The sequence below is a fragment of the Sciurus carolinensis genome, chromosome 12 (assembly GCF_902686445.1).
Source record: "Sciurus carolinensis chromosome 12, mSciCar1.2, whole genome shotgun sequence".
Lineage (NCBI taxonomy): Eukaryota > Metazoa > Chordata > Mammalia > Rodentia > Sciuridae > Sciurus > Sciurus carolinensis.
In genome coordinates, this window is record NC_062224.1 from 44,306,908 (window position 1) to 44,333,329 (window position 26,422).

At 34.3% G+C, this 26,422-nt stretch overlaps 1 protein-coding gene across 6 annotated transcripts in view; it reads left to right on the top strand.

Moving 5' to 3' along the window:
- The window catches only part of Epc1 (enhancer of polycomb homolog 1), an 83,678-nt gene that overhangs the window by 28,117 nt on the left and 29,139 nt on the right, over positions 1-26,422 (top strand). For 2 of the 6 annotated variants that reach the window (XM_047520473.1, XM_047520474.1), the window contains exon 2: positions 18,443-18,577. The exons of the other annotated variants lie outside the window; for them this stretch is intronic. In XM_047520473.1, the coding sequence (XP_047376429.1) occupies positions 18,473-18,577 (105 nt within the window). In that variant the 5' untranslated portion in view covers positions 18,443-18,472. The remainder of the gene's footprint in view (positions 1-18,442; positions 18,578-26,422) is intronic. 6 annotated transcript variants of the gene reach the window in all.

Here is a 26,422-nt window from a genome sequence, read left to right on the forward strand (position 1 = left end):
GGCAGAGTCTCACTCACAAGTTGCTTAGGGCCTCTCTAAGTTGCTGAGGCTGATCTTTAACTTGCCACCTTTGTGCTTCAACCACCTGAGTCCCTAGGATAGCAGGTGTGCACCACCATGCCCAGCTTCAATTTTTTTTAACTTATTTTGATTAAAATTGGAGCTTTACATTGTTAAATCCTCCAAAGTGGTGTTTAACAAATTGGAGCAATTTATTCTCAGTTTAACTTTTTCATTGGGTTAGATAGTGTGTCTCCATAGGTGAGGAATAGAGACTTAACCTTTCTTAGGTTAAGTAAACTGGTTTGGGTAAAGGCATTTGATGAATTATGATACCACACCAATATAAAAGCAGGGTCTAGCTACCATAACCTAACAGCTTGCCTTTATAAAGTTCTAACACTACTACCTTTTCTCACCTTATTACTGCCCCAATAAACAGTGTTATTAAGCCCAAGTTAAGAACTTTATAAAGTGGGTAGGTTTCTTTTTGTTTTGTTTTAATGAGGGCTAAATTGGAAATGTGTACATATTCCCAAAATTTTAGAATTTGTATTAGAGAGTCTACTTTTTCAGTTTCATAAAAACAAGTTTAAAGTAAATGATAAGCTTGAAAGTTTGATTTCTTATTTTTTGAAAGAACTTTTTTCTTTTAACCTTTAGTATTCTATGCCAGGATTTTTAATATCTTCCATCTGGAACTATAAAGATCAGTACAGACTTCTTCATTTTGTCCACTCTCTTGGAAGTGAAGAGAAATATCTGAAATTTCAATGATAGTAGAAAGTTTAACAACATATAGATAGTTTGGATTAGAAAGGAAAAGAGAATATTCAGGGTTTTTGCTTTAGAGAACAAACAGATAAAACCAAAGATAATAGAAATAACAATCTGATTTCAACTTTTTACCTGTCCAAGACATTTTTGAGTAGAAGTTCCTAAGCTGGGATTGGTTCTGAGGGTTACAGTGGTAATAGTTCTTGAAGTTGGTGAGTTCCCACAATATGCATATAAAATTTGGTGATATATTTTTCTAGGGGGAAGGTTCATACTTGTTATAATTTCCTCAAGGAAATGGTAATGGGTCAGGACAGAAAGCTCAGAATTAAGATAGACTGCTCTAGAAATTTTGAATGGAGTCCTTTTGGTTTTGACTCAGTTTGACAGTAACTAGAAAGAAGAGAATTGAAATATTTAAAAAGTATAGGCAACCCAGAAAGACATGAAGACTTAACAATAAAAGGGATCTCTTGAGAATCTAAGTGGGTATCTAAAGTATTAGTGTTAACCTTTATTTCAGCATATATTTTAATATTTTGAATTTTAGATTAGTTTATATTTAGGCTTTGTTGTCTTAGCAATAATAAAAAACTGATGGGCTTATGTATCTAAAGATGTTTTGTGGGTGCTTCATGATCACTAGTGGAATTTTTACTAAACTTTCACCTCAAAAATTTAAAAGTACCATTTAATATACATAGTAGTAAGCAGAAGGTAAACAGCCATGTTTAAAGGTTCATCATTCTGGGTACAGAATTAAGTATTCTACCAACCACTCTTATTATTTTATTAAAAACAGATTGGGTTTGTGTTTTACATTTTTTCATTCTATTACAGAAGCCCTATAAAAACACACACATGACAGCGTTTTTAAGTACTTACTAAATAATCACAAGAGTTTGTATATATGAAAATGTGGATTCTGACTACATTTATTACTCAATTTCATGGAAAAAAGGGAATTTAATTGTTAGCAGCAGTTTAAAAGCAGGAGATAGCATTTTAAAGGGAATAATAATATGGAATAATTGTATAGTTTGTAGTTTGTGATTCTGCCTTTTAGAAATAGAAAACCCATAAGGCCATGACAATTTTATATTGTACTTCTGGAATAAAATGAATTGTGAGGGACTGGGAATGTAGCTTGCCTAGCATGTACACAAGGCCCTGGGTTCAGTCTCCAGTACTGGAAAAAAAAAAAAGAAAAGAAGAAATTGTGAGTTTCTAAGTACAAAAATGGTATGAAAGCATGAAATAGTTTAAAGACAGAACTAGAGTGTATGTCTTAAACTTTGGTTCATTAAAATGTGACATTAATATAACTGATAAGAATACATCAAATTTTAGGGAAGTCAGTAAGAATTCAATGAATTAAACAATTTGATAGGATTGTTTAATGCCCAACTGTGGTTGTCTTCAACATGTTTATAAATTGTTACAAATCTTTCTTGAGTTTCCTAACTTAAAATCAGTGACTTCTATAGACAGTGTCTTTTGCACTATTACAGTATTTTAAACTTGGTGGACACGCAACTTTAAATAAATTAAGTAAATTTCATCTACCAGCCCTGCTGTTGTAGGTAGATGAAAAACAAGTTGGCTGACCTTAATATATCTGTGACGCATTACCTTCATTTTAGCTTTGCTGAATGCAAAAATGAGTTATTTTAAAGATACAGTAGAGATTATCTTTTAAATGTTTGATTTAGATGGGCATGGTGACACACACCTATAACCCAGCAACTCCAGAGGCTGAGGCAGAACTATCTCAATTTCAAGTCCAGTTCAGGCAACTTAGCAAGACCATGTCTGAAAATTTAGGAAAAAAAAAAAAAAGGACTGAGGGTATAGTTCAGTGTTAAAGTGCTTCTGGGTTCAATCCTCAGTATTAGAAAGGAGGAAAAAAAAAATTGGTTCAGCATTGATGATGCTTTCTTATATAGCTTGCTATATTTTGCAATGAATTTTTAAAAATTTTGTTTCCATTTGCAATGAATTATTAAAGCAGTTATTTTCATTGAATTTCCTTCAGTATTAGCAAGTATTGACTGAATAAAGTTGTAGCCTTAGAGTAAATCCAGGGGCAAAGATACCCCAAAGTTTAAACTATCCAGTTGGTGATATGCTTGTTTTACATTAAAACTATAACATATATGTAAAAAATACTATCTTTAAATTTAGGCAATTATTAGTTGAAAAAAGCATCAAACTGGGAGTTATGAGACATAAGTCCTAGTATAGCCTCTCATGCTATGTAGGTATATGTACATGTTCCCACAAACCCACATTTTCTTTATTGAAAAATGAAGAAATGGTTTTATCTCCGTGCAGTCAGCCTGTTGTGTTGATAATATATTTGTCTTCTCAAATGTGTGTTGTGCTTACAAAATAAGTCATTAAACCTTAAATGATTTCACTTGCATGTTATATGAACATGATTTACAAAGAAGTAAAGATAGTTTAAGTTTTTGGATAATTGGTTTAGTCTTAGAAGGCTCAAGTTCTAAATCCAAGCTCTGAAGGATTTAAAGACTACAATTGGATGCAGTAACAGTATTGTAAAGATTTCGATATTAGAGCCAAACTCTGTGGTGTGATGTTTTTACCTGTAAGATAATAGTGTGTAGAGGTGAAATAAAATATAACTTAATTGAAGACTAAAGCAAACATTTCATCATTGTTCTAATAGCTGAGTGGAAAAATTTGAGTGAGGTACATTGTGCAAAGACTGAGAAAATACAGATAAATTCACTTTTATTTTTTGTAGCAAATGTTTATTGCTTATTTGCTATGAGTCAGATACTGTTATAAACCCTGTAGATAAAACAGTGAATAAACGGATTGTTTCATGGATTTTACATTCTAGACTCTGGGCTTAGAAGGTAGAAAATTTTTTTGTCTACTTTGTTCACTGATTGTTTTCAGCACCTGAAATAATGCCTGGCATATAGTAGGTGTTCAGTATTTCTTTAGTTGAATAACTGAATTCTAATGGGAGAATATAGACAAAAAAAAAAAAAAAACCAAATGAATAAACGTAAAATTATAACATGACTTTATGAGGCAGTGGAACAAGACATACATACTTTCAGATCCATGGAAGAGGAGGATTTATTTTGCATAAGTGGTAAAGGCACATTTGACTTGAGACTTGAATGGTGGGAATGAGCCAGCCCGTTAAGATCTGGATGAAGAAAATTGTAGGCAGAGAGCCTGAGGTAGAAACAAAAGGAAATCCCATGTGAATAGAACAAAGTGAGGAGGGGGTTGGTTGGTATGACATGAGGACCCACAGGCATTGAGGGGATCACAATCAGGTAAGGTATTGTAGGCTACCATAACAAGCTTGCATTGCTTGGAAATGAAGTAAGCCATTAGTTTCAGGTAAAGGAGTGACATGATCCAACATTTTTTAAAAGGTCACTCAGTCTACCATGTGGGGAATGAGTCATATTAGGTAAGAAGATGGCCTTAAGAAGAGTGGTAATGGTACAAATTAAAAGCAGATGACTTTGAGAACATTTTGATGGTACAACCAACTGAACTTACTGATGGATTTGAATGTACTGATGTGTTCAGAGATAGAGAGAAAGAATCGAGGATGAGTCCCTGAATTTTAACTTGAGCAGCTGGATAGATGATTGGGCTACTTTCTGAGATATGGAAAATTAGAGGAGGGATGGTACACAAAGGACGAAAGACTCCTTAAGTTTGAAAAACCTCTTATTTGTTCAAATTTAGTTACATGTGATAATGTACTTTAGAGCAATTTGTGCTAAAGTGTATGATTTGGAAGTTGTCAACATATGGTTGGTATTTAAAACTGTGTTCTAGGACTCAGGAGGGAAATGAGGATAAAAGTGTCTGAAGAAGGAAGGACATTGGTTAGCTCTGTTCACTGAGATGAGTACTGGGAAGAGATTGTTTAATTTGATTAGCTGTATGCCATTGGACTGTTTTGGGGAAACAGTGGAAAGTTCTCTTGAGTCTGGCTTAAAGCTGATCTGAGCATATGTGGAAACTTAACAAATATGAACAGTTCTGGCAGCTCACAGGACTGGGAATGTTTATATCCCCAGTGTTCAGAATGGAAAGGGCTGGTATGACACAGCAACAAAGAGAGTCCTCAGAAGGGTTATTCTTGGAGTAGTAGGGTCAAATTTGTGCTACACTAAATACTTCTGGACTTGTTTTAATAAAGATTGAACAGGAAACTCCAAAGAATCTAAATTTCAATCAACTTGTGTCCCAGAACAAATACCAAAAGTGTTTGAAGGAATAAATATTCTACAGCATACAACAGTTTGGCCGCCAATGAAAATTACCAGGCATGCAAAAGAAGCAGAAAAATACAGCCCATAATTAGAAAAAAATGAATCAACAGAAAAAGGCATAGCAATAAGCCTTATAATACAATTAGTAAATTAAAATGTTAAAAGGGTTAAAAAGAAGATAATAGAACTAGTATAAAAGAATGGAACTAGTATAATAGAACTACTTAAAAGGATGATATAATCCCATTCCTTCTCTGATTCAAGAACTTTGTTCCAATAACTATTTCCTGTCTCTCTTGGATAAGTTTTATGGAGAGATTGGTTACTAATTAGGGAAGAAATACTTTTTTTCCCCTCTTGAAAAGAGGGAAGTTGTATGAGAAAAAAAATGCATAATGGTTGGTGGAATTGTTAATGAGAGAATGAAGTGGTTTATTCTATGATTCTACTCTCTATGAAGTAGGAGGTGAGGTCATCACCTGAGAGTGAGGAAGGAATCTTAAGAGAAAGGAAGGTAGGTATGGGAAAGCTTACTCTTGAAAAAGGTAGAAGGATTGATGAACTTGTTGAAGGTGCAGTATTTGTGATTATTTAGAAGTCGGATCAGTCAGCTCATTGGGGGAGTTGAATGGAGATCAGGTATTCAACTTGATTTCTAATACAAAGTAGATAGATAGTAGGGTTTGTCTAGGGTTAAGGTTTGTCCAGCAAGTACAAAGGAGGAATCCAAAGATGAAGACATTAAAAGTATTTGTGAGGTAGATTATTGTGATGGACCATGGAATCTAAACTGGGTAAGCAGGGGAAAAAGGCATCATGGAGCTGATGAGTAGTAGAAAATTGACATAGGACTCCTTGGATTAGAAGGCTCAGGGGAATCACTTATTAAGGTGATTAACTGAGCAAGACAAGTCTGGAGGGTGGATGGTGGTTACATGCTTGAATTTAGATGTCAGAGGTGGTGTAATTATTAGTGAAGACAAGATTTAGAGTATAACCACAGGAGTGGTGGCAGAAATGGAGTAGAGGAGATCAGTGTGGGTTTGAAGGTCATGGTATTAGATGATTATCTAAGTGGATATTGTCATAAAGAATGAATACCAGAAGTGTGGTGTTTGAGAAGATGGTGAGCTCACTGACTGTGACCAAGAGAATGCATATGACAACTTGGGAAGAAAGTGATGGTACTGGTTTATGAGGGGTTTTATATATATATGTATATATATATATATTTTTTTTTTTCTTTGTTTTTCCTAAGGACAACAGAAGAAATAATACAGAACCAGCAGTGGGAAGCAAGGAAGATGAATAGTTAACCTATGCATTAGTTTGTAAGGATGTAGGAAGAGAAAAGCTATGAGGAGACACCTAGTGTTTGTGGGAGACTACCAGACTTTAGGTAGAGTAAAAAGATGGGAAAACATTGAAAGTAGTTATACTCTACAGAACAGAGTATAAGAGTTTGGCATGGTGGGGAAAAGTGAAAGATTAGGTCAGATTGAAAGATGCTGAGATCAGATTGGTGATAAAAGCCAGGGCAATCCTGTTACATCTCAGACTGGTTGGTAATGAATATGAAAAATGATAAAATTTATCCAGCCAACCTCAAGTGAACAAATAGTTCAAGATACCTGAATTCTGAGCTTTAAGAAATAATCCTGTAGCTAGAGATGATGTGAAAACCTGAAGGAAGGGCAGCACCACTAAGGAAGAAACTGGTGGCCCCTTGAACTTTAGTGATTATCTGTTCTACTGCACAGTAGTATAAATATTGTTACAAAGAATTTCTGTATAGCACACCTGTTTTACTGCTTGGGAAATGAATTTAAAGGTCATTTGGAACACCAGTGGTTCTTATTGTGGGCTATTCTATTCTTCCACTCTGGAAACATTCTGGAAATTTGTGAGGGCACTTTTGATCATCAGAAGTATTGAAGGGGGACTGGGGAGATAGCTCACTCGGTAGAGTGCTTGCCTTGTAAGCATAAGGCCCTGGGTTCGATCCCTAGCACTCCCCCCCCCAGAAAAAAAAAAAAAAAAAAGGAAGTATTGAAGGATGCCAGTGGCTAGTAGCAGGAAAGGACTTGGAGTGATACAAGTCCCACCATGCAAAACACAGTCCCACAAAAGGAAGAATTGCCAGTGTGACTTTAGACTATTTCACAGAACATTTCAATAGATGAAATTTCCATTTATAAATTAACTGAGCTTAGGACCTAATTTCATTTTTATATGTGAAGTTTTTTTTTTTTTAAAGTTTTACATACACTAACATTTTCAGGAATGCATCTAGTACATAATAAGGGAATAGTGTACTTTTTTGTTTAGAATTTTTGCAGGATTTATTTGATCATCATCAACAACATTTGTGGTATGTGTGACATCTGGTTTTCTAATTGTTTAGTTCACAGTGAATTCTCTATTGACTTGTAAGCCTCTGTGAGGACCTTATTTTATTTTGTCTTCCTGGGTCACCCAATAATTTACAAGTTAAAATACATATTATGTTACTTTCCCATTTTTTTCTATTCTATTTTACAAGTAGGTCCTTGAATTTATTATTTTAACAATATATGTTTAAGTAGGCTAATGAAGGAATTTTAAAAGAGTGAGCAATGGAGTCTGATGGGTCTGAGAATAGCTGCTTTATGGGGTTCAAAACATGAGTTGTGGAGTTAGCCTCAGTTAAAGTTCTGGTTGTGTTACTTACCATAAGTCTTTTTAAGTATGCTGCCTTACATGTAGTAAGTGCTCAGGTCTTTTAAACTTATTTCAATTTTGCTTTTAGTTATTAAAGGATCGAACTAGTAGTGGTTTTTAAATTTTTTTTTTTTTTTTTGGTATGGGGGAATTGAACCCAGGGGTGCTTAACTACTGAGCCACATCCCCAGCCTTATCTATCTATCTTATCTAATCTTATTTATTTATTTATTTGGAGCATGATTTTGCTAAATTACTTAGGGCCTCTCTAAGTTGCTGAGACTGGCTTTGAACTTGCAATCCTCCTGCCTCAGCTTCCTGTGCCACTGGGATTAGAGATGCACCACCACACCCAGCTTGAACTATTTTTTTAATAGGTTAAATTTCAACAAATTTTCATCATAACATGATATTGACTATAGATTGTTTGAATATGAGTAGATACTGATTTTTGTATATGTCTAGTTTTATTTATCATTTAGTGGGATATAAGGTATCTAAAAACATGGCCTTATGTGGACCAGTTCAAATGGATTGTTTTCTCAGATACATACTCGGTTTCCAGTGGGATGCATAGGATATAGAAAATGTGTTTTGAAGACTATTAGCTGTAGACTGGGGTTGGTGGTTTTACACCTTTTAGTAAGGTCTGTACATTTATGTAATTGTTAAGTTTTTGAGGCTGTTCTGGCACTTAATGCTTTTAAATCTAAGAATTCCTATTCAAATGTTTCAGCTCCCTCTTAAGTTGTTCATTTTTTTTCTCATAGATTAAAATATAGAAACTCCTCAGTAGGATTTACTGGGTCCTGCTTGGTCTGATTTCTGGCTCCATTCTCAGTGTTTTCCCTTTTCTCAAGTCTCTTTTAGTTATTATTACTATATAACAGATTATATTAACAGATTATTTAGTAGCTTAAGCCAGCAAACACAATTTCACAGTTTCTGAAAGCTAGGAATCTAGGAGTGACTTATCTTGGTGATACTGGCCCTAAGTCTTTCACTCTTGCCTAGGTTTTCAATCTTCTAAAGGCTTGACTGGTTCTGGAGAATGCACTTCCAGGTTAATTCACATGGTGCAAGCCTCAATTCCTTACTGGCTAAAGGCCTCTGTTCATCATTACATGAATTTTTTCCACTGGCTATCATGATGTCCTTACATCATGGTAGCTGGCTTCTTCTAGAACAAGAGCTCCAAGAGAAAGGGAGGAAAAGCCAGATAAATCATTGTCTTTTATAATTTCAGATGTTATGTACCATCACTTCTGGCATATATACTATTGGTGCTCTTTTGTGTGTGTGTGTGTTGCCAGGGATTGAACCCAGTGCCTTGTGCTTGCAAGGCAAGCACTCTACCAACTGAGCTATATCCCCAGGCCTACTATTGGTTAACTTAGATCAACCCTGGTGAAATAAGCTACTGCAAAGCATTTCTTTTCAAAGGTGGGATGGGCAGTGTAAGGGATGGTAGGTACTAGGAGGTTCCTGGTGCATAGCAACTCTAAAATCCATTCTGAAAAATATTGCCAAGTTCCTTGGTTGAATCTCAAATCCTAGGTATAACTCACCCATGGCTCTCAGCTTTGCCTTTTGGGCTTTTAGTTCTACCTTCTGAATTTTTTTTTTTCACAAAACGTAGCACATGTTTATAACTGAGTGCTTTTCTTAGCTTGCTTCTGGCCAAATTTTGGGCTCATTTTCATTTTCTGTATCTCTTATCTTTTAGTTCAATAAATTATATTTTTTTCAAAAATTTTGTGCATTCTTTATGAATATTTAGAGGTCTACCCATATTAGTTGAAACCATATGTATAAGTTTCTTTGACTTGTCTCTCAGCAGAACTTTAGTAAAAGATACAATACTCTTTAACTTCCCCAATTCTCTATTGTTTGATTGAGAGAGTCTTTGAAGCATATAATTCTCTTGAGCAGGCTGTTTGTCTAATAGTACTGTGAGGCACCATTTTTTAATCTTTCTGAGGTCTTAAAAAATTTTACAGATGCAGCTGGGCTGGTGGCAAAAGCCTGTAATCTTAGCAGCTTAGGAAGCTGAGGCAGGAGGATCTCAATTTCAAAGCCATCCTCAGCAACTTAGCAAGACCCTGTCTCAAAATAAAAAATGAAAAAAGGGCTGGAGATGTGGCTCAATGGCTAAGTGCCCCTGGATTCAGTCCCTAGGACCAAAAAAATTAAACCAAAAAAAGATTTTGCAGTTACTCCATTGGCTGAATTTATGGACCATGTTTTTCTGGCCTTGGATTTGACTTGACTCAGAGTCAATTTCTAAATTTTAGCATATTTTGTAGTCTAGAGAGACTGAAATTTTCTTTAAGAGTTCTTGATTTACCTTATTCTTATTATTCACTATATATTGCAGAAAAAAGGCAGCACTTGTTACTGTAGTTGAAGTATTTCCTTAGTTCAGTCACCCAGTTCATTAGGTAAAGTTGCCACTTTTCACATAATTAAAGGTATCAGTGTTGTTAAATTATATGTCTCTTCCCAACAGGGGATATGCGTTTCTCCAATTCAGATAACATAGACTTCACTTTCTACCCTCACCTCAGCCATATGAAACACCATGAGGTTTTATTAGCAGCTTCTTAATTAATTAATAGTCCTCAAAGCCCATGATCTGGTTCCAGGACCATTCTTATATATTAGTTTTTGTAATGGTGATGTGAACTCAATAGCAACATATGTAAACACATAACTATCCAAAATTTAGCAGCTCAAAACATCTGTATTCTCAGTTTCTGAGGATCAGGAATTCGGGAGCAGCTTTACTGGAGAATTCTGGCTTAGGTTCAGAAATGCTCTTCAGGGTTGTCAACCCTGGTTTTAGACTCTACTTTCAGGCTTACAATGTTGGCTGTAGGCTTCTGTCCTCATCACACAGGCCTCACAACATCTGGCTTTCCCAAGAGCAAGTGATTAAAGAGAGAATAAGAGCACACCCAAGACAAAAGCTACAGTCTTTATAACCTAACTAATCTTTTTTTGTGTGTGTGTGTGGTACTGGGGCCTAACTAATCTTTGAAGTGACATACCATCACTTCTGCCTTATGCTATCCATCATGGACCAACAGAGGTACAGTGCATAAGGGAAACTACCTGAGGATATGAATACCAAAAGGCATATGTCACTGGGTACTGTCTTGGAGACTGGCTACCACAAGTCCTCTCAGTGAACTGAACCATTACCATACTTGATGTTTTTTTAGTTGAGCATACTTTCTCACCTGCCTTTGCTTATTTACACTGTCCCTCTTTACCCCAGTTGCTTTTTCTCTTTTCTTTTTTTATATTCATTCAGCAAACCCATTTATTGTGAGCTCTTTCCAAGCCTCATTATAGCTCCTGAACTTTAGAAAACAAATTGATTTATATGGTTATTTCATAAGCCCTTTGAAAATAAAAGCATTACTGTCTCTTAAAGGTTTAATATTGCAGAGACACAAATGTTCCTTTAAATTTCAAGCACTCAATGATAACTTTTGACTTCTAAAGTGATAATCAAACACCTGGTTTTGTTTGCCCTTCAGTTTTGGAGTGAAGCTAATCAAATAGGATTTAAGCTATGTCTTATGGGAAGGATATGAGTAGTACTAATAAACTAAAATTTTAAGCCAGAGAAAATTTCATGACCTTTTCCAAAAGCATGTTTTATGAAATTAACTACTAAAAGTACATACTGAATATTGTGTTGGTATATGAGATGACTCATACATGAAATACTTGTGAACTTAAATTTTCAAATTATAATGCTAAATAAACACTGTGGGGCCCACACACATCTCAGGGAGTTTATAATTCAGATGGCAAATAAGACTATCTGAGGCGATTTTTTTTTTTTTCTAAACTGTTGTAAAGATCAGAAATATTTATTTTCACTTTGAATAATTTGTATGTTACCACTCAGAGTCTAATAAAACTGTGTAAGCCAACTACTAATAATTAGTGCCTGAAAAGTAATCTTTTTTTTTAACCATTTAAAGTAAATATAAGTAAAATAAATTAGGTAAAATAAAAATCAGTTATATTACTCTTAATTTGTTTTCTACATTAACATTCTTTTTCTCTTATTTGAAAGTTTTGAAAATGAAGATTTTGGTTGCAGTTACCTTATTTATTATCTGCCTTGAGGTTTCTTTTTCATCTACCGTAGTGGCATCTTGGTGTACTATACATAAGAATTCTGTATGAATTTTCCTTTTTCTGAATTTTTTCTTTGAAATGCAATTCCACTAAAGTGTAGGGTGTGTTTCTTTGTTTTTCTGTATACCAGGGAATTTTATAGAATCAACTCCCTAAATATATATAGTCCTTGATTCATTTGTCTTGGATTTTTCTATACACTAATACTAATATAAAATATCCATGAGGTTTTTTTGTTTTGTTTTGTTTTTTTGATACTAGGAATTGAACCCAGGGGTGCTTAAACCATTCAGCCATATCTCCAACCCATTTTATTTTGAGACAGGGTCTCACTAAATTGCTGGGATTGGCCTTGAACTTGCAGTTCTCCTTATTCAACCTCCCAGGTATCTGGGATTACAAGCATGCACCACTAGATCCAACTATACCCATGGGGTTCTGTTTCATCTTTTGCTTGGAACTTTTATGCTATGATTTTGTACAATAGACATGACTTCAGAAATTCCTTATAATTTTTGTAGTGATGAAATAAACAGTTTTCACTAAGCATCCTGTCTCATCGGTTGGGAAGTAATGGAATGTAATCTAATGTTTATTAAATGAAATGGCATAAAACAAGATGACCACATATGTCTTCTAAAAGGATTGCTGGGGCCAGATGTGGTCGTAGTTCACACTTGTAATCCCAGTGACTGAGGAGACTGAGGCAGGAGGATCACGAATATATATTATTGAAACATTGCTCCCCTATGGGTTAGTTTATTAGTCAGTTTCCTTCAGATCCCAGCTCTAGAGAACTTTCTTAGTTGTACATTCATTATGAAAACTGGGCAACTTATACTCTTTCTCAAAAAATAAAAAAGGCTGGGGATGTAACTCAGTGGTAGAGCACCCTTGTGTTTAATTCCCTGTGCCACAAAAAGTAAAAGGATTGCTGGGGCTTTTTAGAGATGTTGTGATATAAATTCTGTTCTTAATGTATTCAGATTTACTCTATATCCCAGTGAAAAAGAGAACTAGGATGAAAATATAGATAGACTGGTAAGAGTTTAAAATAAAAATTTAAAATCCAGTATAATGGTATTTTAAGTAATTTGCTAAATATTTTCATATTATTGTCTCCATTGCTACTTCTGTAATTCAAGGTACTATCTTCTCTTGCCTAGATTTAACAGTAGTTTTCTAAATAGTTCTTGCAAGATTATAGTTGCTACCTCCCCAATATTAACACAACCAGTGGTCCTTTGAAAACAATTCTTATTGTGTCATTCCTGCTAAAACCTTTTCTCTTTGTTTTCGAAGTGGGAAGTTTCCTGGGCTTTCTGTGATCTGTCCTCTACCTCTTTCCCTCCCTGCCTCTTTTTAGTTCCTCGAAAGCCTTCAAGTTCAGGATCAGTTCTTATTTATTTCTGTGTATTAAAAGACTGCTCCCCTGAGTTGATTTAGTAATCTCCCAGGAATCCTTAAGATCCTAGCACAAGATCACTCCTTTAGTTGTCCATTCTCATCTTTCATATGAGTTCATGTTGTAAATTTCCATTTTCATCTAGGTCGTTATTTGATTATAGTCTTTTACTGTAGAACTCTAAGCTCCAAGTGTTTCTAGCATTGAAATTTAATGCCTCTATTATCAAATGAATGACTGGATTGGCCTATTGTCAATTTGTTCATGTCTATCTCAGGGCTATCTTTAGAGATTAAGAGCATTATTCCTATTGTAATTTAGGATTACATGAACATAATGATTCTGTCATGTGGTTTCTATGTGATTGGACAGCTCTCATAACCACTTAACCCTGCTTTTATACCACATAACCTCACTTTTATCACCTAACAGGGAATTTAAAGGCAATCTATAAACTTGCCTCTGGCTTGAATGTTCAGTGAGTTTAAGGGTTTCCTTGCATATACTGAAAAGATCAGACTATAACCATATAATCCCCCAATCTTAGTGACTTTGTGACAGTTGTATTTGTAGTACAGCATTCCCCTTTAGGTTGACTTGGGGATTCTGTTCTACGTGGTCTCACTCGTGCCAGGATCCAGGCAGCCTCCATCCTGAACATTGCCATAGTAGAGGAAAGAATCCTTGTAGATCTCCTATTATGTATCAGCTACTAAAATGCTGTGGTCAGAATTTGGCTAGAGTAATATAGACCTAATCATAGAGGTACCAAGAGGTATAATCCTAGCATATGACTGAAGGGTGAAACAAAAATTCTTGGCAAACAATAGTAATGACAGGTCTGTCTTTCTGGTCAATCTAAAAATTGGCTCACTCTTCCCATAGACAAAATATACTCCTCTTCTCCCCAGTGAATCAAACTCAAAAGTCCCAGTTAATGATAGCATCAAACTTGAAGTCTTTGGATTTCCAAGTGACACACATTATTCTGTTTATTAGATCTGGATGTTTTTCCTTTTGATCTTGAAATCTGTGAATGATTATCTGCAATTCCTCTTCTCTTCTCCCCTAGTATACAGTGGAATAACAGGGCTAGGATAACTACAATAAATACTTTCATCTGGATAAGGAAGATTGAGAGATCCACTGATTCATAACAATTCAAAAGGTAACCAGGCTGTCATTACAATGACCCCCAACCCTGGCTGTGGGGGATATTCTTGTTTAGATACTAAGTCTGCCCTCCTGAAGAGGCTACCCAGTTCACTGTGTGTGTTTGGCACTATTGGTATTAATAGCTAGATCTGCCTTTTCCATCATCTTTCTTAGTTGAATCTGAAGTAGGCTTTGGAAAATGTGGCTTTCGGGGAACTAAAACACTTTATAACCTACTTCTTGCCTATAAAAAGTTGGAGACCTAAACATACTATCTAAATCAATCAAGATTTTGACATTTGGTTCGTTTGTTGGCAGCACAACTCTGTAGGCTTTTAACGTGCTAACCATTGAGCTTGGTGTGCTAGTATTCTTTACCCATATGTGTGTCTTCTAAATGCTGCTACCATGAGCCTACTGAACTTTTGCTGGAGGAGCTACACCCACCCTTCGTGTCTGTCTTTCTGTCACTATCTCTGGCTCTGTCTATCCTCCCTTTCTTGTAATATCAAACTCAGAACACAAATTCATCATTTTAATGTCCAGCGTTATTGTTTTTTTAAAGCTCCTTCCCTAGGGCTACAGATTTTTAAAATACATTATCTACTTTTCCAGTTATCATAACTGACTTTTACCAGATAAATTGCACTGCATGATGTGGTTTGCCATCCTATCTTCTGAAATGGTTCCTTGCTTACTGGTCTTCAAACCAATGGCTTATATTTTAGTTATTGTTTTTTATTTTGTTTTCTTGTTATGAAACTTCTGAGTAGTAATTTTTATTTATTAGCTGAGGTCAGATTATACTGTGATAAAAAATAGCCTCAGAGTCTTCAGTGGTATATTTATATCAAAGTTTATCTCTTGTTCATGTCACATTTGAGGTCATCATCATGGGTCAGCTGGGGAAACCAGGCCAGTGCCACAGTTAACTTCTCCAAAGTGGTGACTCAAAAGAATGCTTTGAAAGATTTCACATCTTTCACTAGCAATTAAATGCTATGGTCCACATGTAATATGGGTCCCTTTGATATGATACATTGACCAGAATTAGTCTTATAGCTTCACCCAGCCACAGGAGAGACAGAAGGTAGAATTGTTCCAGAAATATTTGAATAGCACTTTTCAGTATTCCTCTCTGTGTTTTGGTTTAGGAAAGATGAGATGTAGATTTTATGCTACAGTTCCTTGCATTATCGGCAGTGTACTAACTGTCCTCTTGAGAACTTTTGTGAAAAGATTACAAGTGTTTTTTTTTTTTTTGGTTTTGCAGAATGAACCCAGGGTGCTTTACCCACTGAGTTACATCCCCAGCAATTTTCATTATTTATTATTTTGAGACAGGGTCTCTAAATTGCTGAGGCTGGCCTCAAACTTGTGATCCTCCTACCTCAGTCTCCCTAGTCACAAGGAATTAATTTGGTATCTACCACTGTACCCAACTCTCAGTGGGCCATGTTTTATCTGTTTGTTTTTAATCTATTCTGACTTATATCAAAAAGTTTTGTATTCTGACCATGATTTGATTAGATTTCAATATAAAGATCAATAACGATTCACTTACTAGGAGGCATGCTGCGTTGATAACTAACAGACTGAAATAAACTCCTAATTAAGTGTCGGTGTTGTAACACCAGTCCACTGGCCACCATTTATTATTGGAACATTAATTTGCCCTTAAAGAGTTAAAATAAAAATTGGTACTACCTGCCATAAATTGCTTCTTGAGATGAAATGACATGTGATTACTTTTTTCTTATTTAGACATGTAGATTTATTCTGACCAAATTTCAGGCAGCTCCTAAGATGATCCAGACTTAGCATGGTTTACTTAATACTTTTGTGAGAAACTAGTCTTACATATTATCTGGAATCTTTATTTACTTAAGGTAGTTTATCTCTTTTTGCTAGAAGGACTTTTTGTGGTGTCTTTGTTAAGGACCTTTGCAGGGGCTGGGGAGATAGCTCAGTCGGTAGAGTGCTTGCCTTGCAAGCACAAGGCCCTGGGTTCAATCCCCAGCACCACAAAAAAAAAAAAAAAAAAAGGACCTTTGCAAGAAGAAAAAAATGTAATTGCAATCCTATGGTTTTAAATAACCAACTAAAGAGATAATGATTTAAACGTATTAGGAGTAGATCTGTAACTACTATAGGTACGTTGTTCAGGTTTTGCAAGCATTCACCTCTTCCATTCCAGATTGAAGTATTATGAATTTTGTCCTGTTTTCATGAGAAAGAGGTTATGGGATTTATTTCATTCAGAAGCAAAGTTCCTAAATGTTTTTACGAGTTATCATATCCATTTGGGATGAGGTAGATGATATAACAACAGTGACATGAATTGCTGCCATTAACTTCAATTTGATCAGGAAAAATTCAAGGACAAGACTTCCTTATGGCTTTTATGCACTTTTTTCCCGTTTTATGTTTTAAAGTGGGTAGAGAAAGCTCATTCTCTTGTAAAAGCTAATCTGACTGACTGTAGTCTCTCTATAATCTGGATTAGATCTGTCATGTAAAATTGTTACATTCTACAGTAGGATTTGATAATTTTTAGAGGTTAACAGTTATTTTGATCAGTGATGGTCTGCTAATAAAAATTAAACTGAAGTTTAAAATACTTTTGTTTTTAAGATTAGTAGGATAAAAGATAGCTTTAAGGAAACAGCATAAATTTGGAATTAGTTTTTATTCTTAGAATCAGTAAATTTTCTGTTAATACTTTAGGTCATTATTTTTTGTAGTATGCCTGTTGGAATAATAAATACACCAAGGCTTTATGGATATAACTTCTAATCCCTGAGCAACCTTGTAAATTAGGTGATATTTTCTGACATTAAATTGCTTTTAATATTTGAAGAACAAATCTATTGTGCTGAGCTTTATGTATACTTATTATCTCATTCTGTCCTTATGACAATTAACTGATCTTAACTAGAAAGAAAACTGAAGTTTAGAGGAATCAATACACAATTAATAAATGGCAGAATTGGGATTCCAATCCAAGTTTCTGATCAGCGTGTGCTGTTAAATAGGATACTTTTTATATGCCTTTCTATTTGATAAGAGTTTTCAAATATAGTCTCAGAAACTTATTTCCATGCACACTGTTTATATTTTTAAAAAGTTTATGGTACTAAATGTGAAGCAAATTAGAATAATTTGAAATTATGATTTGAAAACAAATTATGATTTGTTTTCATCTACTGTGTCAATTAGTATAAGAGGATGAGTTTGAGCAAATGAGGAAAACATAATTGAACAGCAAAGTTTTTGAGACAGAGCCCCTTTTATAACTACTACAGGAAAATATTACTTCTGTTAAAACTATCAGAAATGACACAGGATTTCTTTTTTTTTATTGAAACCAAGAGACTTTGTGAAAGTTAAAAAAAATTATGTAAGATTATTTTCAGTTTTATTCTGAAGTTACCAAGTATTCTGTATGAACTATTACTTTTCTATATTACAATATTCTGCTTAACCTGCACAAATCTTAGCATTCATACAAACCTTAACAACTTGATTTTAGGTGGAAAAACAAAGTATGTAATAGAATAATTGTAACAACAGCTAAATCATGCTTGTAACATTGTTTTGACAATCAAAAAATCTGTTTTTTGTTGTTTTGATAGAAGAACCAGGGCAAGGTCAAATTTAATCTAATTTGACACTGTGTTTCAACTTAATTAGTTCATCATATAAATCGTTATATACCTGGACTGGTTTTCTTATGACTTGGTTTTTCTCAGTGTTGCCCTTCATATCCAGGATGCCTGGACATTACCAGCAGTTAAGCCTTATGAGTTCTAATCAAGTAGAAGTACTTCAAAGAGAACACTGTACATGAGTTAGCAAATCTGCTCCTTATTCCTTAAATTGACTGATTGTAGCTTCCCCATGGTCCTTGTACCATGATACTGTTGATCACCTCTTCAGCTGTTTAAATTCCTTTTTGCTTCTCTCTTAGTATTCTGTACCAACCACAACTCAGCCCTAGATGGGAAAAGCAAAAGAAGACAAGAAGGAGGAATTAAGCCACAGTAGAAAGACCATGGGGTTCTGGAGTCAGACCTCAATCCAAATCCTACTTCTACCACCTCGGGCAAGTGACTTAATCTTACTGAGCTCCACTTTCCCTATAATATGGGGATAGTACTAAACAATAAATAAATATTCAGAGTGAAGATTAAATGATAAAATTTTTAATTAATAAATGATATTTCTCTTCTCTGTCATTTTCATTATATAAGTAAGAATCAGATAGTAAATATTTTAGGCCTTACAATCTGTCAGAACTACTCAACTTCAACTCTCTCTGGTATAGGGCAAAACAGTTGTAGAAGTAATATAAATGATTGACCATAGCTATGTTCCTGTAAAATTATTTACAAAAACAGGTGGTAGGCTAGATTTGACCCCCAGGCTATAGTTTTGCCAACCTCTAATTTATATCATTGTCCATAAAAATTATTTGCAGTGTTAGAGAGTTCAGTCAAAACAGAGCCCCCTTTTGAAAAAAATAGTGTAAAATAATCTCATTACGAGTTAACAATACAAGGAGGCACAAGGTTGTGTTTCCCAAAATTTGATAAAGTCTGTGTAGAAGAGTGTGCTTACCATACTTTTTACTACTCTAAGTTAAACACTGGGTCCCATGAAACATTTAAAAACATCACACTAACAGTAATCAAGAAAAATGTTGTATGTGTGCATGTACTCATGCTAGGTTTTGAACCTGGAGGCTCTTTACCACCTAGCTATATCCCCAGACCTTTTCTTTTTATTTGGAGACAGGGTCTCACTAAGTTCCCAAGACTGGCCTTGAACTCATAATTCCTCCTGCCTCAGTCTAGTGAATTTTTAATGTAAAATATATGAGGATTGTTCTATAAAGAAATTGTACAGTGTTGTTTATCCCTCTGTTCGTGCATTTGCCAAGATTATTTAAGCATAGAAATTCTCACATAACCTAATGTCTCTGAAACTTAATTTTCAAAAGATGATGTTCTGAAACCATCTAGTTGAGATAGGGAAAATAAGGGTGAGAAATATTCACTGATGTGATGATTATGTAGTTATTTGGCAACAATTCTGGAAGAAGTACTTGTATCTCTTACCTATGGAATCTAATTTTTTTTTTCTTTTTTCTCTTATGTAAAAAAAAATTTCAGAATAATTTCAATTACAAAAAAATTTTAAGAAAAGGAATAGTACATAGAACACTATATACCCTTTACCCAGGTAAAACTATTCTTAACTCTTTGCTCCATTTGCTTTATTGCTTTCTTTCTCTTCCTCCTTCCTTCCTGCCTCTTCCACCCCAATTTGGTCCCTTCTCTCACATATACTCATTCTCATTCTCTCTCTCTCTCTCTCTCTCTCTCTCTCTCTCTCTCTCCCTCCTCCTCCCTTTCTCTCTCTCACACACATGCTTTTTTTTTTTTTCTCAAATCACTTGAGAGTACATAACCTAAAGGGTGGCCATCTATATCATCACATCATGGCCCTTTACCTCGAAATATTTACTTCAGGGGATGTTTAATCTTTTTATGATGTGTATTGAAGAATATATTTTGTTTTTGTTTTTTTTCATAGACTGATTTTATATTAGCTTTGTCTGATATTTTCTCAATAAAATTGAAGTTTTGCATTCCTAGATAGAATATTACATAGGGAATCTGTCATATCTTCATGGCATCAAATATGTATCTGTGCCTTTTTGGTAATGTTAATTTTGATCTCTTCGACAAAGCATTGTTCAGTTTTTCCTATATAATTAGTGTTTTTCCCCTTACAACAGATAATGACCAGTCTATGTGTATTTGAGAGTTAAAATAGGAAAATTGTTAAGAGCTCTTGCTCTGGAGTCATACTTAGGTTTGGATCCAGCTAACCGCAAGAACCTAGGCAAGTTTACTAATCTGTGAAGTGGGGGGTGATAGTTGCTGTATTTTAAGTTGTTATGAGCTTTAAATGAAATAAGGTATGTGATATTCAGATCTGACATGTAATAAATGGTCAGCTGCTATTATTTATTTTAGTTCTGGGAATATGGATAATAGGCTTAATAATAAAGCCTACGTGTTCACAAACCAAAGCTGACAGAGACTTCACAAAATAATTTCCCCAAAGTTGATTAATACTTTACCCATGGTGATTGCCTTTGCTTAAAAACAACAACAACAACAAAAATATATTATTATTAAACTTGGTCTTTCTTTTATTTTCCTTTATACCTGCCATGCCTTGCCCTTTCTGATTTATGTGAGGCATGTAGTTTGGGAGCATGAAATCACCATCATCAGGGAATTTTTTTCTGGATTCTGACTTGGCTTAGTTTTTTAATTCATAAAGATTTTGACTGAATACAAAGATAGATGTTTTTAAAATCACCTCTGCTTCTGTGTTACCATTGTGATAGTACTCCATAATAGCTGTTGAATATCTTTTAAAAGAAGGGTAGGTACTCTAGTGAAATTATAAAGAATAGAGAAGGGTGTAGATGGAATTAAATAGGGAGTGTATGGGGGGAATTTTGAAGTTTATGGTAAAAAGTGGTAGTGTATTCTAGAAGAATGAGCTGGAGATAGATGATAAAAGGGCCCTGTTTGTCGTGCCAAGAAACTCGAATTTCACCAGGAAAGCAGTAGAGAGCCAAGGATTAAGCATGAGTGATGTGTTCAGACTGTTTTAGAAAGACCACTGATAGCTATAGAGGGAGGCCTATTTGGGGTGCCTAGAAGTCAGTCACATGAAGATTACAACAACAACAACAGCAGAACAGCTTTTTGAGCCTTTTTAAAAGTTAATTTTTAAATGTAATTTTTGGGGAAACATTCCAGTTGGATTGTAACATTTCCAAATAAAAAAGTATAATTTTACTCATCTTTTTCTTGACATTGCCAAATATCATAGGAGGATGTAGGTGCTTCGTAAGCACAGCACAAACAACCCAAGTCTAGAGGGATGTTAGGACTACAAATAAGGGACTTGAGAAGGCAAGAATCAAAATTAAACTTAATTTTACTTAGGGCTGCCTTGAAATGTATTATTTAGTAACTTCTTTTTCTTTTTTGGTACCAAGGATTGAATGCAGGGGAACTTAACAACTGAGCCACATCCCCATCCTTTTGTATTTCATTTAGGGACAGAGTCTCACTGAGTTGCTTAGGGCCTCAACCTCCCCAGCCACTGGGATTACAGGCATGCACTATACTACGTCCAGCATAACTTCTAAGTCCTGATTATTTTGCAAAGAAAGTAGCAAATTGGAAAATATGTCACTAAAATGAAATTTTAAAACTGGACTATTGTAGATCTGGGTTGTAGCTCAGTGGTAGAGCGCTTTGCTTCACACATGAGGCACTGTTTTCAATACTCAGTACCATATAAAAATAAATACATAAAATAAAGGTATCCATCTACAATTTAAAATTAAAAAAAATTTTAAACTGCACTGTTTTATCTATACTTTAGCAAAGGTCTTCCTTTATTATTTCATTTTCTAAAACTAAAAATAATTTCAGAATATTGGACTTTTAAGTGGGAGGGTGAATAGAGAGCAAGCAATAGTCTTAGGGTCTTTTATCCTTTATTTCTTGGGGAAAATAATATTAAATTGCTTTTTGTTGCCAAATGTTCTATCTATTTAGCTATTTTAACTATTTACCCTGAGTATTTTCAATGTAAAAGTAAAGTATTTCTATTTATTTGTTTTTTGTTTTTTTTTTCTTTTATGAAATTTTATCTTAGTTTTTTATGAAGTCTGTTTCAAACCATAATAGTTTCTGGACCTTAAGTAAGTGATGCAATTCATTGGTTCATTTATTCAACAAATATTTATTGGATATTTGTATGTGTTAGGCATGATTCTATACCTGGGGTAAAGTAAATCAAAAAAATCAAGCTTCTGACTTCATGAATCTTACATTGTGATGAAAGGAGAGTGATTAAAAAAAAAAAAGTTCTCTTTAAGGAGGTGACAGGTCCTACAGAAGAAAATAAAGCAGGATAGGGGAGCAGGGTGTTCTGGGATTGAGAGGGGGAGAGATTCTTTTTTTTTTTTTTTTTTAAGACTTTTTATTATAAAAAGTTTCAGGAATTTTACAGTGACCCACCCACACATAGTACTCCACTGTAGGTTCTACCATTATTAATCTTTTATTATGCTTCTTCTATCACCCATCTGTCCATCTCTCCACCCATCAGTGGATCTTATTTTTAAAATGTATTTCAAAGTAAATTGCAAAAATTAGTTCATGTTTCCCTAAGTACTACAATATGCATATTATCAACACAGTTGTTTACTGATTTCACACCTTTTGAGGTCAGATTGCCTTGCAATGAAATTCACAAATAGTGTATATTAGCTGAATTTTAGCAAAATCATATATTTGTGTAACCCAACTTCCCATCAAGGTAAAAAACAGTATCATCATTCCAGAAAACTTCCTCATTCCACTTTTCAGTTAGTTCCATCTCTACTCCCCAGAGGGATTTATTATGAACTGTTTTCCACCAAAGATTAATTTCCCTATTTTAGAACATCACATAAATGGACTTCAGTATATACTCTTTTGTGTGCAACTATTTATACACACTAATTTTTTTAAAGATTATTTGCATGTATAAGTATTTTGTTCCTTTTTTGATGTTTAACGTTTTAAAATTTGTTCATATTAGTTACACATGACAGTAGAATGTGTTTATGCACCTTGATATATCATACATAAGGAGTATAATTTCTCATTCTGGTTGTACATAATGTAGAATCACACCAGTTGTGCAGTCATATTTGTACATAGGGTAATAATGTATTTCTTTCTGTTCTCCTTCCTACTCCAATATCCCCTCGCCTCCCTTAACTCCCCTCTACCTAAAGTAACTCTCCTTCTCTAGACCTGCTCCCCCTTATTGTGAATTAGCATCTGCATATCAGAAAACTTTTGGCCCAGGTGTTTTGGGATTGACTTATTTCACTTAGCATGATATTCTCCAGATTCATCCACTTATTAGCAGATGCCAAAATTTCATTGAGTTTTTTTCATTTTCATTGTTGAGGACTGACTAGTCTATAGTTTATTCATCCATTTCATTGATGGACATTTGAGTTTGTCCAGTTTGAGGCTATTGTGAATAAAACGTTATACATTCTTACCCAGGTCTTTTTGTGAGCTTGTGTTTTCATTTCTGTTGGGTAAATATTTAGGAGTAAAATTGCTGGGACATGTGAATTGTATATGTTTGGTTTGTAAAATCTGCTTTGTCTTTTTCTCACTGACAGTGTGTATGTTCTAGTTCCAAATCCTCACTGTCATTTGATATTGTTTTGACCATTCTGGTGGGTGTATAGTAGGAGAATTTGTAAGGAATAATAGGACTTGTGATCAAAAAGTTTAAGGAAAAAACTATGAAGGGAATGTAAATCATACTGGACCTTGTAAGTAATTTTAAGGACTTTGGCATTTATTCTGAGTGACATGAGAAATAATTGGAAGATTTTGAGTAAAGGAATGCTATGATCTGACTTATATGTAACAGAATTAATCTAACTGAAGGAAGGGACTGATTAGGAGGCTATTGTAGTGAGCCAGGCAATAGTTGGATATATGGATGAAGAACAGCTAGGGAACACTTGCCAAAGCAATGTTCCTTTCCTAATTAGAGTTAATGTTTCAGTTCTTGGAAATACCATTTGAAAACAACTCAGAAGGAATATAATTTAGCTCAGACCTTTTCATTGTTAGCAGTGGAGTCTAGCTCAATATGTATAAAAAATTGAATTTAAACCTCTTAAATCTTAAGTAGCTTTTTTTATGGAATTAGCCATCACTTATTTGTGCATATGGATTACATTATTACTGCTTTTAATGAGCTGTTTTTAATTCAGTGACTAAAAAAGGTCTAAATGTCTAATTGTCATTATGGCTATGTTAAAGTCATTATTTGCTTTAAAAATTTAACAAGTTAGTATAATTTAATTGTTGTTTTGGAAACTGCAAAATATAACCTTGAATAGCTCGTTTTAGTTTTGTAATATATATTAGAATTTAATATAGAACAAGTAGAAATGACTTTTTCACTTTTTTCATGTGTTTGGTTGGTCCTTCTTTCTTTAGGGATGTTTTTTATCAAGCACTGGCAATAAGCCAAAATATTATACTAGATGCTGAGTAGATTACAAAGATATTTGGTCCTAAAAGATTTATATTAAGAGAATAAATCTTTTGAAGGAAAAGATAGAACAGTAAGTTTAACATAATTTCTAATTTTAAAGAGCTCACATTTTATAAATCAGTATGTAAACAATTGTCACATTATAATAGTAGAACAAATGAGGAAGAAATCCTACCTCAGAAAAATATAGTTTTAAGATTAACTTGGAAGAAGAGTGGGAATTTCCCATGGTGGGTGAGGACAAGAATGATGTTTCCTGATTTCTCAAATATTAGTGATATGCCCCTTTAGAACCAGTTAATAACTCTTTTGCAGTAACTACCCATGCCTTTAACCATAAAAGACACCTGAAAAGGCAGTATTTTTCATGGGGTAAGCAAAAATAACAGAGGGGAATGAAAGAAAAAAGAAGAAAAAAAAAAGATGTAAGAAAAAATACATTTATTATGCACATAATAAAAATACATGGCAGGTGACTTGCGGGGCTTGGGTTCAGATGAGGATTCTAAATGCCTACTTGATTCTTTGTCTCCAAAGCCTAAACTGCCATTGCATTAGGCAGACTGAAGGAACGAAAGTGAATGTGTTTGGTCAGTGCCATAGTAGCAAGGTTCATGAAGACGTGACATTGTGCCTCTGAACTTTCTCAAGATTGTTGTTCAATCATTTCTGATGTGCTTTTTTATTGTTTTGTAAACTATAGGCTTTTAAAATAATTTGTTCCATCATAAATTGTTTCTCTAATTTCATTTTTAAAGATTGTGTGTTAAAGGATTCCTTAAATGATTTTATTTGCTTTGTTCTATAAAATCAGGCTGGTTTGAGAGACTATACATAGTTATTTTATGAAAAACTGAAGTTGATCTTTGTATTTTGATAATTAACTCTGAAAGAACAACTGAACGTACTTACTGAAAGTATTTTATAGTGTGAAGAAACTAACCCCAAGGTATCATAAGCTAATAAATGTTCTTCTAACAGCTCTTCCCTTTTCTTAAAACAATTTTTTACCTAATTCTTATTCCCACAGATATTAACCTACATGTTATTTTCTGCACTAGTGAAAGAGATACCAGCCCCAAGTCTGTTTCTATTAGTATTTCTTATAATGTGTTGCTCTTTTCCTTCATAGCACTCTAATTTTACACCTTACCTCCCTACTGGAGTATAAACACATAAGGCATATTTGTTTTACTTACTGTGTGTCCTGAGGCACCAAGTTAGCACACTCAATAGACGTATACTGTTAATTAAAGAACAAACTTAAACCCAGATGTTCTGCTTTGTATCTCTAGCTTTTTTTCTATACAAGCACTTCTTAACTGTATTATATAAGTTCTGTATGAACTATTAATGGATAAATCTTTTAGAAAAATGGTTCTGTGGTCGTAGATTTGCAATTGTAGCCTCCCTTACATAAACATATTAAAAGCATTCAGAAGTCCTAAAGTTTAAAAAAAAAGGAGGAGGGGGCTTAGAGTTTGTTTTTTTTTTTTTTTTTTTTTTTTTTAAGACTATCAAAACCTTTATCAGACTACCTGTTGATAATTCGAATGAGTATCCCAGGGAGCACAGTTAGGGAGTGCTAGCCTATGCAGAACAGTGAATAGATTGCTTTAAAAATTTCACTGATAGGTGCTGTCTTCAAGGATCTTCTGAACTCTTTATGTAATTGTACTTTAGAGTTATATCATCCTAGATATTTAGTAAAGGCTTTCAGTAAATACTGAATTGAGTATTGAGTTGATTTGTTACTTGGCTTTATAATTTA